Source organism: Coffea eugenioides, chromosome 9 (assembly GCF_003713205.1).
Source record: "Coffea eugenioides isolate CCC68of chromosome 9, Ceug_1.0, whole genome shotgun sequence".
Classification (NCBI taxonomy): domain Eukaryota; kingdom Viridiplantae; phylum Streptophyta; class Magnoliopsida; order Gentianales; family Rubiaceae; genus Coffea; species Coffea eugenioides.
This window is the reverse complement of record NC_040043.1, coordinates 6,511,412-6,523,632: the sequence shown is the minus strand read 5'-3', so window position 1 is coordinate 6,523,632 and position 12,221 is coordinate 6,511,412. Positions and strand designations below refer to the sequence as shown.

At 38.3% G+C, this 12,221-nt stretch overlaps 2 protein-coding genes across 5 annotated transcripts; one reads left to right on the top strand and one right to left on the bottom strand.

The window, feature by feature from the left end:
* Positions 1–1,699: 1,699 nt before the first annotated feature.
* On the bottom strand, positions 1,700–7,339 carry LOC113782670 (coproporphyrinogen-III oxidase 1, chloroplastic). Of its 2 annotated transcripts, XM_027328550.1 has the most exons (9): positions 6,508–7,339; positions 5,857–5,932; positions 4,754–4,848; positions 4,023–4,106; positions 3,207–3,294; positions 2,633–2,757; positions 2,449–2,547; positions 2,056–2,150; positions 1,700–1,949 (listed from the first exon to the last, which is right to left on the bottom strand). In XM_027328550.1, exons 1-8 carry the CDS (start codon positions 7,114–7,116, stop codon positions 2,082–2,084), a joined length of 1,245 nt encoding a protein of 414 aa, XP_027184351.1. In that variant the 5' UTR covers positions 7,117–7,339; the 3' UTR covers positions 1,700–1,949; positions 2,056–2,081. The 2 variants fall into 2 exon arrangements, with proteins under 2 accessions (XP_027184351.1, XP_027184350.1); XM_027328549.1 differs by having other exon boundaries at positions 1,700–2,150; positions 6,508–7,337.
* A 1,055-nt stretch (positions 7,340–8,394) lies between these two features.
* Positions 8,395–12,218, top strand: LOC113782662 (pentatricopeptide repeat-containing protein At1g06143). Of its 3 annotated transcripts, none has more exons than XR_003469827.1 (5): positions 8,395–8,653; positions 9,053–10,844; positions 10,966–11,105; positions 11,308–11,411; positions 11,810–12,218. XR_003469827.1 is itself a non-coding variant. In XM_027328538.1 (2 exons), exons 1-2 carry the CDS (start codon positions 8,605–8,607, stop codon positions 10,738–10,740), a joined length of 1,737 nt encoding a protein of 578 aa, XP_027184339.1. In that variant the 5' UTR covers positions 8,395–8,604; the 3' UTR covers positions 10,741–10,959. The 3 variants fall into 3 exon arrangements, 1 of the variants encoding a protein (XP_027184339.1); XR_003469828.1 differs by having other exon boundaries at positions 10,966–11,182; XM_027328538.1 differs by lacking the exons at positions 10,966–11,105; positions 11,308–11,411; positions 11,810–12,218 and having other exon boundaries at positions 9,053–10,959.
* The last annotated feature ends 3 nt before the right edge of the window (positions 12,219–12,221 follow it).

Here is a 12,221-nt window from a genome sequence, read left to right as displayed (position 1 = left end):
GGCCTAAAGCCTCGTCATTTCACGAGAGAACCAGCCAACATAATTAGAAACCTTTGCACCCTTTGATTTGTTGGGGAAATTAGGGTTAATTCCACTTTGTCCCCTCAAATTATACACGTAATCCCACTTCAATCCTTAAACTTCAAAATGGGACACTAAAATTCCTAAATTACAAAATCTAATCCACTTAAATAAATCTGTGACAGAATCCAAAAAATTGACGGTAGCTTAAGGATGTGGGGGGCACGCTCCATTAGTGTGTATGTGTAATTGTTATAAACCAAAAAAGTAGGGATATAAAGGTATTTTCACACCTTTTTTTTTCATTTTTTCTTTTTCCTATTCTTCTTCTTCCCATATCTGCCGCCACTGACATCTCCAATCCTATGCTTTTGTTCAATGGCCTCCAAGCATTTTTCATCTCATATTTACCAATCCAAAACTGTTTCTGTCAAATCCCACTTCATATTCCAAATCTGCAACCGTATTCCAAAAATCGTCGAAGTCTCACAAAATACGTGTCTAATCTAACCACTAAATTTCTTGTCAAATTCACTTCCATGAAATTCCTTTTTGTTGAATTCGAATTGTTCTTGGGGTGGCTGTGATTTCTGCGACATCTGCAGTGGTACTCCTAAGGGGCTGGTGGTGAAGTGGAAGATAGACTTAGCATTTGCTAGCTTCATCCTGCTATTTGCAAGAACCCTACTTCATTTCTTACCAGAATCCCACGAAAATGTTGTGGTCAAAGACTCCAAGAAGCAAGGTGGGCTTATTGGTGCTGGTGGCGGTGAGCTGGTTGATGTCAAGATAATTAAGGGATTTAGTGTCAGAAACTTTTCGAATGGAAAGGCAGCCATCAAATACTGGTATGAGCCATTTCTTAAGCTGCCATAATCTGTATTTCTGATGAGGAGGGTTCTGATAAGGTACAAGCAATATTGGGTTGGTGATGGGTAACGAAGATGATCTCTTGGCAGCTAGAGCAGCTTTTCAAGGGGATGAAGAAAAGGTTTTTGGTGAACCTATAGTAGAATTGTTAAGCAAGAAGAATTGTGGAAGAGTCTCTAAAAACTCCTCCATTGGAGGTTGCAGGATTGGAGTTTCCTGGAGGAGCTTCGGATCTGTCCTGGGTTCTCATCAAAACTTGCTCCACCATGTCCGCATCTACACTAGCAGACTAGCTCACCTAGTCCAACATTCTAAAGCTGCAGCCATGGCTTTTGTACAAGTAGAACTGGAACTAAAAGCCTAATAGCATCAGTAAGCATAGACATATAAGAATAGAAGCTTTTGAAGGTTGTTAAAGCTCTGTCTTTTTGAGATATCTTGATAATAGTAGCAATAGGATTGGAGCCGTCAGTGGTGGCGGATGAGGGAAGAAGAAGAATAGGAAAAAGAAAAAAAGGAAAGACAAGGGAGAAGGGAGAAAAGAGTGTAAAATTACCTTTATGTCCCTACTTTTTTGTTTTATAAGAATTACACGTACACACTGATGGAATGTGCCTCCCACACCTCTAATACACCGTCAATTTTTTGGATTTCGTCACGGATTTTATTTAAGTGGGTTAGATTTTGTAGTTTAGGGACTTAAGTGTCCCATTTTAAAGTTCAGAGATTCAAGTGAGATTCCGTGTATAGTTTGAGGGGATAAAGTGGAATTAACCCGGGAAATTATGTATGATCAAATGAACAGAGATTTCACAACACTGCGAGAATCAGGCAATCTTGACTTGCAAGTTACGAAAAGAGAGAGCCTGCTTCAATGTTCTTTCAGGCATTTGCTCACACCCAGAATATTGTGGTTATTCATGATTAACCACGATGTATATACATGTTAAGACAGTTCCAACTTACAATATCGCCTCCAGTAAACGAAGCCAATTTTTAACCCGTAAGATTTACAAATGCACCTTCCTCTTCCGACTTTCGATCAAGTAAATCACAGCCTGACAAGAAGCACAAGCCCATTATTAGGCGCAATGCTACAGACTCATATTGTAATGCGACAAACCTAGGCAAACACGAAACCCAGATCAGAACAGGGAACACCACGTCAAAATACTATCATCACAAAATTGTTACAGCCACTCCTTGGGGTTGATACATGCATCCAATAGTTTCCATTCTTCACTCCCCTCTTCTGGTTTCTGCAATCCAGAAAACAATAATGTCATTCTGAAGCCATTTCACCTCTTTCATTGCAGTTTTTAGGCACACCACTGGCAGTGGCTAATACTAGATAGAAATCTTACGCATCACAGAATCATCAGGCAACTGAAATATGTCTCACATGTTCTCACCCAGCATCTATACAATTTAATCAGACAGACTCATGTGCCTAATCAATGTCTAAGAAACTTGATAGAAATACTTTTTGTTTTAAAACTCTGTGTTATCTATACCACCAACAGACAGGCAAAAAGTGAAAGTAGAATAAAAGCTTACATGGTCATATTCCCAACGAGCAGATAGCGGAAGGGAAACAAGAATACTCTCGATTCTGCCTCCTGTCTTGAGACCAAATGTTGTTCCACGGTCATAAACCTTCAATGTTTAGGCCCAAAAGAAGAAAAATTAGAAGAGTTGCCAGGCTATGCATTTCTATAACAAAGGGGCTCCGATATCATACCAGGTTGAATTCTACATAGCGCCCCCTTCGTAGTTGTTGCCATGCTTTGTTTCTTTCTGTGTATGGTGTATCCTTCCTCTTCTCTATTATTGGTATATATGCAGGGATCACAGAATTTGCACACTCTGCAATTTGATAATAATAATAAAAAAAAGGCAGATTCAAGTTCACTTTAAACACCGAAGAAACTTTTAATGGGTCACAGTATTTCTCTACTGTGCTAATCTAAGGTTCTTGGGTATCTTTTCTTTTGGTACAATACAAACATCTACCATGTTTAAAAGTTGAGAAAGTATTTTTGCTAAAGCATACTGCTGAAAAGTGACCGGCTAAAATGCTCCTACTCTGGTTGATAAGTCCAGTTGCTAGGTGAATATGATGGTTAGCAAAATACATATTCAGCTCTTACGAACAAAGGGCACCACTAAGATTTTTGGAGAAGTTGGGGATCTAATGCCTCAGAGAGATATATCAACTTTAGCAGTGTAGAAGCTCCATTATATATCACAAAGACAGGAAATGTGATATGGCACAATGTTAACAATTCCTTACAATTACTACAAGCATGAATTACCAGTAGCAAAAGAAAGAAGCATCTCTTGATCATAATCATTCAAATCATCAAAAAATATGCCGCCAAGTCCTCGCCTCTCTCCACGATGCTGCATTTAAAAGGACAATGAAAAACATCAAAGAATGAAACGCTTCTTAATCACTATGTATGTTAAGTATCCACATAACCCAAAGAACAAAATAAAAGTTAAAAGCAGCAACTTATTTCCAGTTTCTGATTATAAACAGAGACAAAATCCCTGTGGGGTAGCTATTTCCCTTCAAATTACTCTCAATGCATAAAGAACTGAAGCTACATGAATATAAGGAATTAAAAGAAAGAATCTGTCAATGTCAGATCGTTAGCACAAAAACCATGTGTGTTGCAAGAAAAGAAATTTCTTTGCCCAACAGTAAGACAGAAAATGAAGAAAAGTAAGCATACAGGATTAGATATTCTTTTCATCAACTTTCTCATCTATAAGTCTGAGCACACATAAGTCTATCCTCTCCTGCCTATTTTTCCCTCTTGCCCTCTCAGATAAATTGCATCGATAAAATACATCAACCCTGATTCATAATGGAACTAAGGGAGGGACTCAACTATGGCATCAGAATAAGATAACTTTTGGACTTCAGACTAACAGATTTCCTACATATAAACTCCAAATTAGTAGCTGGAAATTTTGAGGAACTCTGGTTGTTTTGGAAACAAGATGATGCAGAAAGATAAAATGCATCTGAACTAACCACATTTCAGTCTCTTAGATGCTGGTTTCCCTAACAGGTAAAAAACCAGACTAGTCAATCCAAAATGTTCCTTGTTGTAAATGCGTACCTTAATATAGAAATAGTCGTCACACCATTTCTTGAATCGAGGATAGAAGCTAGGGTCAAACTTGTCGCATGCACTTTTTTGGACCTGCAAACAAAGACAGCATGAAGAACTCTGGTAGTGAACTAGAAATTCATGAAGAAGGAAATGACAAGATGGATGAAATGTTTTCATTAGAAGGGAAGTTAGAGAAACAATATTTGAAATCTCACAATCTAACCTGCAAAAATCTTTGTTACAGCAGAATAATGTATCCCAGATGATGACAGCAGTAAATCAGAAGTTTAGATACCGGTCAAAACTTATCGACACAGAACCTGTTGACCTGGACTATACTGACTGAATTTGTTTTGTAAATTTCCTTTTCCAAAAAATTCTAAATTAGATATCACTGGATAACCTTTGTATGTTTAAAAATTTGGCTTCTATGAAAGTAGTGAAAGCCAGAATCTTGTTTTGATACTTTATTTGTATTAAATCTTCTAAGATCATTTTGCCTTTTACTGATTCATCAAATATATATCTTGAGCCAGCTCCCGAGCTGACCGAAAGATGATGATTTCAAGCATGTAACCAAGACTTGTGACATCTTTGGAAGCAAGTTGCACCAGATAAAAGTGAACCATCACATATTCGAATTTATATCCTTGAGACAGATAATTTTACATGTATCAATAAAGAAAGTGCTCTTAATATTATTTTTAAGTGTACTGCATAACAACGAATAAGCTTACCGAATGGAAATGTTTAACATCCTCCTCAAAAATGTAAGCAGGCGTAAAATCTGTACCACCACCAAACCACCACTGCCTAGGAGCTCCTGGAGCATCTGCATATAACGTAAACCCAGGTAATGATTATATAGCATGTTTCATAGCTTTTCACTTAATAATAATAATAGAGCAACAAAGACAAAGATGAAATCTTGATAAAGACACCATCAAAAATGCAATTCTGATCGAAGGGTTTTGACATGACCAATATTGTATAGAAAGCCAGATACAAACATAGAAATTCTGATGCTGACCCAATATATCATATTTACAAGATTTTGCACACATTCCAATTCCTCAATCAAAAAATTTGCAACTGCAACTCCAACAACTCCCAAGTGAGCTTTTCATCCAACTCAAATCATGGAGTAGAAAACAGTTTTCTATAATCGAGATTAAACATATCGGGAAATAGTTATTAACAGTTTTAAAAGAACTCATAGACCATGATGAGGAATGGAGGAAACTTTAGGGGAAAAATTCCTGAGAGAGACAACAATATGTTGCTTTGCATTGCCATGTGGGTTTTACAACAAGTTTATTTTGCACTTGAAGCATATCGCAGACAAGGCAGAAGACATTTTACAGGAATCATATCGAGTACAAAATCTTCATCATAGGTGATTTTTGTAAACACATCCATTGTTAATACATCCTACCAATCTTATACTATACTCCACAAAGAAGTTGATTCCTTTGAATATGTAGATTTTCCAATTTTGCTTCACAATTATGTAAATCTTAGGCGGTGGAGCATCATCAGTTTTTACAGGAATCACATCACCTCGGAAAGATCCTTTCTCATTCTGAGTACTTTAATTGAACCTCAACAAACAGGAACATGCAGCTTTAATAATCGAAAGCGATCAGTGAAGGATATGCAGAAAGAATTTAGCAGTATTAAAAACATTACAAAAATTTCTTACTTTTGTGGTTTCATTAAACTAGACAGTAAACCTGCAAGTATCAGGATTCCGTACACTGATTTCAATTTGACACGCAAAACAATGTTTTAACAATCATTCTTGAAATCTTCAGCATTCACAAGAAGCACAAATTACTACCTTTGGGAGCATCAGTCTCAAAGTACCGATAATTGAAATGTAAAGTCGGTGCAAAGGGGTTGTGTGGATGCAGAACCTGCAGTACAAGAAATGTAAAACAATCAAGAAATGGCCTTTTCAGAAGGAACAAAAGTTCAACCTATATGTGCTTAACAATACACTCCCCGTCTAAACAATCAAATAAAACATGCGGGCATACTTTTCTAGCTTCATCAAAAAGATAATCATAGCTGCTCAGCCATAATATAGAAAATGTTGCCCATCTCTTATTAAAAGACTATAACTTTACCCTCTTCTTAGGATTTTCATCCCACAAGCACGATGCCCCGAGTATTACGGGCTTACTATACATACACAAACCCAACGAGAGCACAAATTTGGAAGCATTTCCTCATCCGGCTAAAACCAGTTGCAAAAGATGTTGATCGCATTTTTAGCTCAAGAGTATTGCAGCTTTGCAGCTATATAAGCAAACACTACAATTCTCTCAAAGCAGCCCACCAGCACAAGCTAATTCTAAAGTCGTCCATTAAGCCACAATTCTTGTACCTCCAACAATGACAGTTCAGTCCAAGCAACCATAGAGCAATAATTACCCGTAAAATTGAGCTACCAAAGAAAGAAAACGAAAAGCTGTAAAATTGGGATTACCGAGCTGATGCCGGCGGCGAAAAAGGGAATTGGCCCGGGCTTAATGTCACCATTATCTGAAGATGGCTTTGCGGCCCGATAAGCTTCAGGCGGCATAACACCATAAACCACGGAGACATTGACCCCAGCCTTTTCCCAAACGGCGCCGTCCTGTAAAACTCTACTGATGCCGCCACCGCCGCCGGGCCTGGACCAGACATCCTCCTTGAACTTGCTGCCATTATCCACGGCCTCAATTGCGGCGCAAACGCTGTCCTGGGCGTCCCTAATCATCTTCTCAAACCTGGCCCTGACTGAGCCGGCAGAATCAGAAGAGGAGGAGGAGGAGGAGGAGAAGGCCGCAGCCTCATCTGATTCGCGGAGGAAGGTGTGGGGACGGTGGGTTTCTAAGGTTTCTTTCTCTATCATAGGGGAGGGGGAGGAGGATGAGGAGGCGGCTCGGGGAACGCCGAGGGAAATGTGAGATGTTGCGGAGTGGAGAAATGAAGGGAAGTTTCTTGCTGGGATGCTGGATTTTTTGACAGGGAAAAGGAGGGGCGCAGAATAAGCAGCAGCAGAAGAAGAAGAAGAAGAAGGGGAAATGGAGAGTTTTGGAGCACTCAGCAACATTGCTGCTGAGGAGGGATATTGTGGGTTTGATTTGCTGCTAGAAAAGTAGGAGTAGTACGAAAGTAGTCAGTTATATATGCAATGGCGAAGATGATAAGGAAAGGGGAAATCTGGGAAATCAGATGACGAGACGATTGGTGGATTTGTGATTTGTCAAATGTTCAGAAACCGAGGAGAGGACCCATTGGATTGGTTTTGACAGTTTCGGCCTTCATATTGCCCACCCCATTGGATTGGTTTTGCTTTCATTGACCATCAACCACGCCTACAGACTAACTAATGGCTGGAAGTCATCGGAAAGTAGTCCGTGGTTTTTTTTGGCGTCTGTGGATTGTGCGCGGCGGGAGAGTATGAGCAAGGCATTTTGTGCATAATGTAGTCAAGATTCAATCAATTTAACCACCATAGAGAGGGGGGGGGGGGGGAGGTTTAATTTTGATAGGAAGACACGAGGAATTATAAGTAAGAAATTTTGAATTTAAATTTAAATTCTCTTATTTCTTATAAAAAAAAATCATAAAGTTTTGAATTGTGTTTTTCTATTATTACGTCGTGGAATAGGGTACTTGATCCATATTATTTGATTAAGTCAAAAAAGAATTATATCCCAAATAATTTGATGAAAGGGGCGAGATTAGTATCAACTAATCAAATCTTCTTCTGGTGGGTATTTGATTTGTTGATATGCGGGACGGATAAGAGTCAAAAAATGACTGACCCGTGAGATGCGAGTCGAGTTAGCCACATGCTCCACAGTATAGGTATTTGACCTGTGTCCAAAAACTTAGAAAATGTATATGCGTGTCTATTATATATATATACCTTTTATTTTCTTAACAAAAAAGCTGTGAGGTAATTTATTTTATTCTTTTTGGAAGGAAAATGGTAATTACAACTCGTTTATTTTTTCACTCATGTAAATGATCGAAATGCCCTGTTGTTTACTTAAATTACAATTTTCATCAAAGGGATGGTTGTGAATATAATGAAGAACAGAGGTACTTTTGTATACTTAGTATATCAAAACATCAAAAAGCAGTGGTGATTAACAATAAGGGGTTAATTTAAAATTACAGTAAAATTTAAATCACAAGAGACATTTTTTAAGGATGAAATTAAAAAAGGGAATTAAAACTCAAGACCTCTAATATGATTAAAAATTCAAAATGGTTTATCAAATTTTGTCAGGGCATAAATTCAAGAAATCAATTCTCAATCTTACCCCTGAAATATCAATTTCTCCAATTTCGCATATTTCCGGTTTTCCACTACCCATAGCCACCTTCCCAGCTCTTCCACGTGTTCCTTCTGAAAACCCACTCTCCAGTCTCCCTTCAAAGAGGTTTTAAAACTAACCTTTCAAGATTTCCTATCTTCTATGGACAACTTTTCTCTACTATGCTGTCCCGGGATATATCAGGGATAGAGAGAGAGAGAGACATGTTTTGTCTATTTTACTTGCTGGGATGATGCTTCACCCCTTCGTTCATGTTTCCATTTCGTAATCAGTCTATGAAATTCGTCAAAGATGTAGTAGGTATGTGGGACAATTCTTGAGAACAGCCAAAGAAAAAAAAGTTTCCATTTTGCTAATATATTGTTTCAATTCGCATATCTATGTGTATATGGCTAGCAGAGCTTATCATTTAGATGAAGTTTGAATGCAATGTCAATTCAATCCTAACTGATTTTCTCTTGGTTTTTCATTAATTAAGAAACGTCCACTTACTGTTCTGTTATTAGTGTAATTTAATTAATTGTTCTGAGTTGGTATACAGCATATTAAAATCTGAAATCTGTAGCTGCCGCAACTTTCAAGGGCAGTATTGTATTGTGTTGACAACAAGCTTTAAATTTGATAATGTTAAAAGTGCAAGAAAGTGAAATAGATGTTGAGTTCTGATTATGATTATTTGAACCACACTCTGTCATTTAGGTGGAAGACTCGTGGGAGAAAAAAGCCAACTTGGTCTGTTTGCTAGCGATTTTAAAAAATGTTCAAGCTTGAAAGAGCTGGAGTATCTATATGCTTTGATGATCAAGACAAATGCAACGCAAGATTGTTTCCTGATGAATCAATTTATAACTGCGTCTTCAAGCATTCGTTGTACAGAATGGGTAATTGCAGCCTTTGACCAGTTAAAAGATCCCAATACATTTGTTTATAATGCAGTAATAGGAGCCTTTCTCTGTTGTTTCCATCCACTCCGAGCTTTAGAAATGTATGTAGACATGTTGAAAACTGAGGTCAGACCAACTAGTTTCACGTTTTCATCAATAATAAAGAGCAGCACTTGTTTGAAGGCTGTAGATTTTGGAGATTCTATCCATGGACAGGTTTGGAAGTGTGGATTTGAAACTCATCTTCATGTTCAGACTGCTATTATTGATTATTATTCAAATTTTGGTAAAGTTGTTGAAGCGAGAACAGTATTTGATAAGATGCCTGAGAGAGATGGTTTTGCCTGGACAACAATGGTTTCAGCTCATGTCCGTTTTGGGGATTTGAGTTCTGCTAGGAAGTTGTTTGATGAGATGCCCGAGAAAAATACTGCATCTTGGAATACTATGCTGAATGGTTTTGCGAGGATTGGTGATGTTGAGTCTGCTAAGCAGTTGTTCAGTGGAATACCGCAAAAAGATTTAATTTCATGGACAACCATGATCAACTGCTACTCTCAAAACAAGCACTACAAAGAAGCACTAGAGATTTTCAACGAGATGAAGGATAATGGGATCAGTCCTGACGAAGTGACCATGTCAACAATCATTTCTTCTTGTGCTCATCTTGGTTGGCTAGACCAAGGAAAGGAGATACACATGTATGTTCTGCAAAGTGGATTGTATCTTGATGTTTACATTGGTTCATCACTGATTGATATGTATGCAAAGTGTGGTGCCATAGAGAGATCCCTTGTGGTGTTCTTCAAATTGTCCAAGAAAAACCTTTTCTGTTGGAATTCTGTGATTGAAGGGCTTGCAGCTCATGGTTGTGCCAAAGAAGCTTTGGTGATATTTCATATGATGGAGAAGGAGAAGATAAAGCCAAATGGCATTACCTTTCTTAGTGTTCTTACAGCATGTACTCATGCTGGACTGGTTGAAGAGGGCAAAAGCAGATTTCTTCAAATGACTCGTGACCTTCTCATCCCTCCTGAAATTAAGCATTACGGATGCATGGTTGATCTGTTAAGCAAGGCTGGTTTACTTGATGAAGCATTGGAACTGATAAGAAGAATGAATATTGAACCAAACTCTGTCATATGGGGTTCTTTACTTTGTGGGTGTAAGCTTCACAAGAACTTGGAGATTGCTCAGATGGCTGTTGATAAGTTAATGCTTCTGGAGCCAAAGAATAGTGGATACTATAACCTTTTAGTGAGCATGTATGCTGAAGCAAATCGATGGAGTGAGGTTGCTAGAATCAGGGCAAACATGAAGAACCTTGGAGTAGAAAAGAGATATCCTGGATCCAGTTGGATTGAAGTGGAGAAGAACATATTTCAGTTTGCTTCTTGTGACAATTGTCATCCAGCATCTGAAGAAATTTACCTGCTACTGGATGAATTGGTTGGGCAACTTAAGCTGACTGGTTGCGGACCTAAGTTTGAATTTATTTTGTGATGGCTTCTGGTAGACCAGAGCTGATGGTTGTCTGCTGGCAAAGTGAACTGTGGAGAGTCATCCTGACCTTTCTCTGAGATCTTTTTTCTTGATTGATTGTTTAGGTATGGAGTTGTCTTGACCATTTTATAGGTATCTTTGTGTGTATGTATTTGTATTTTTAATTCAGTCTCTTGGTAAGTAAACTTTGACCTCGTTAATCTTCAAATCTGGTCCTTATGACAGGCATTTCTTAATCCGTAGAACTTTGTGACTCCAGCATCGGTTAAAAGGTCTATCCAGAGACTTAGGAAACTATTTTGAAAGGGCGTTCAGCAAATTATGCTCAAGTGATGTAGTATTTAACTGACCTTCAGAAATATAAGGTGATGCAGCTTTAACTCATGTTATCTTTCCATTTGGGCAATGAATCCCTTTGGATATGGAGAACGTGTGATGCTAGGTCAGGGTTCAACCAACTGATCACTGCTCTAGTTGAAGTAAAACATATGTTGTTTGTCTCAGGATTTTACTTGAGCTCAATAATTCTTGTCAGCATCTGATTAAGCTATCGACCTTCTGATGCAGGTACAAGTATGCTTTTACCCTGATCTGATAGAGTGGAGAAATGGGCTGAGGTGATGCAAGATTGTTACTTCCCAATAAGGGAATGTATGCTATGACTACAAGCTGTGAGTAAGAGTACAACATAAAGAAATGGTGTTTATTCACTTGCTATGCTGTTATCGTACTCTCATTAAATTGCATATCTTTTGATTTTCTTGCATTGAGGTTGAGGCAGTACCAGGACTGGTTAGTCAGATGCGCTGCATAAAATCTCTGTTCCTTAAGTTTGTCATGCCATGTTTTTATCCCAGACAGGCTGCTTGTGGTTAAATGACCATGAACTGTTTCCAACTATGACATTCCTTACTTGTGTTGCTTTATTATACATGTCATTTTTGAATTAAGGCGTATAAGCATCTTCAGTTTTACCTTCTACACCGTTTTCCAACTATCAGATTTGATGTGTTGCATTCTTTTCTTCTTTTGCTTTCCATTTCGTAATACTTGTCCTCGTTGGAAACAGGTCTGGTAAGTGGATGCCTTCTTGAAAGAGGTTGTGGAAATGTCTTTCAGTTGTAATGGCACCTCAGCAAGAAAATCTCAGCTTCATGGAAACGCATCTCAGGTTGCTAATGGGGCATTAGATGGCATCTAGTTCAACAGCAATATTCAAATGTGTCGAAACCATATGTTACTTTTTGTGTATTGATCCTACCTTGTACCCCTGATTGACTAAGTATAACATTGGTACTGCCTTCTGTAATTGCTGAGGGTAGCCATAGGTGTTCCACTCCCTCAGGTTGACTCAATGCTTGGGATAGAGCTGGATACAGGTCTTAAGAACGACTACAATGTGTCTAGAATACAGTGAGGTTTGTGTTTGATTTTGATGCGGCGACTAGCACATCTTAACTTACTCAGAAGAAGTTTCTTTT

Coding starts and splice junctions, on each gene's coding strand:
- LOC113782670 (XM_027328550.1), bottom strand. CDS start 7,116: ATGTTGCTGAGTGCTCCAAAACTCTCCATTTCCCCTTCTTCTTCTTCT. Junction 5,933..6,507: donor TCGCCGCCGGCATCAGCTCG/GTAATCCCAATT, acceptor CTTGTACTGCAG/GTTCTGCATCCACACAACCC. Junction 2,548..2,632: donor GCTATGTAGAATTCAACCTG/GTATGATATCGG, acceptor TAAACATTGAAG/GTTTATGACCGTGGAACAAC.
- LOC113782662 (XM_027328538.1), top strand. CDS start 8,605: ATGTTTCCATTTCGTAATCAGTCTATGAAATTCGTCAAAGATGTAGTA. Junction 8,654..9,052: donor ATTCGTCAAAGATGTAGTAG/GTATGTGGGACA, acceptor TCTGTCATTTAG/GTGGAAGACTCGTGGGAGAA.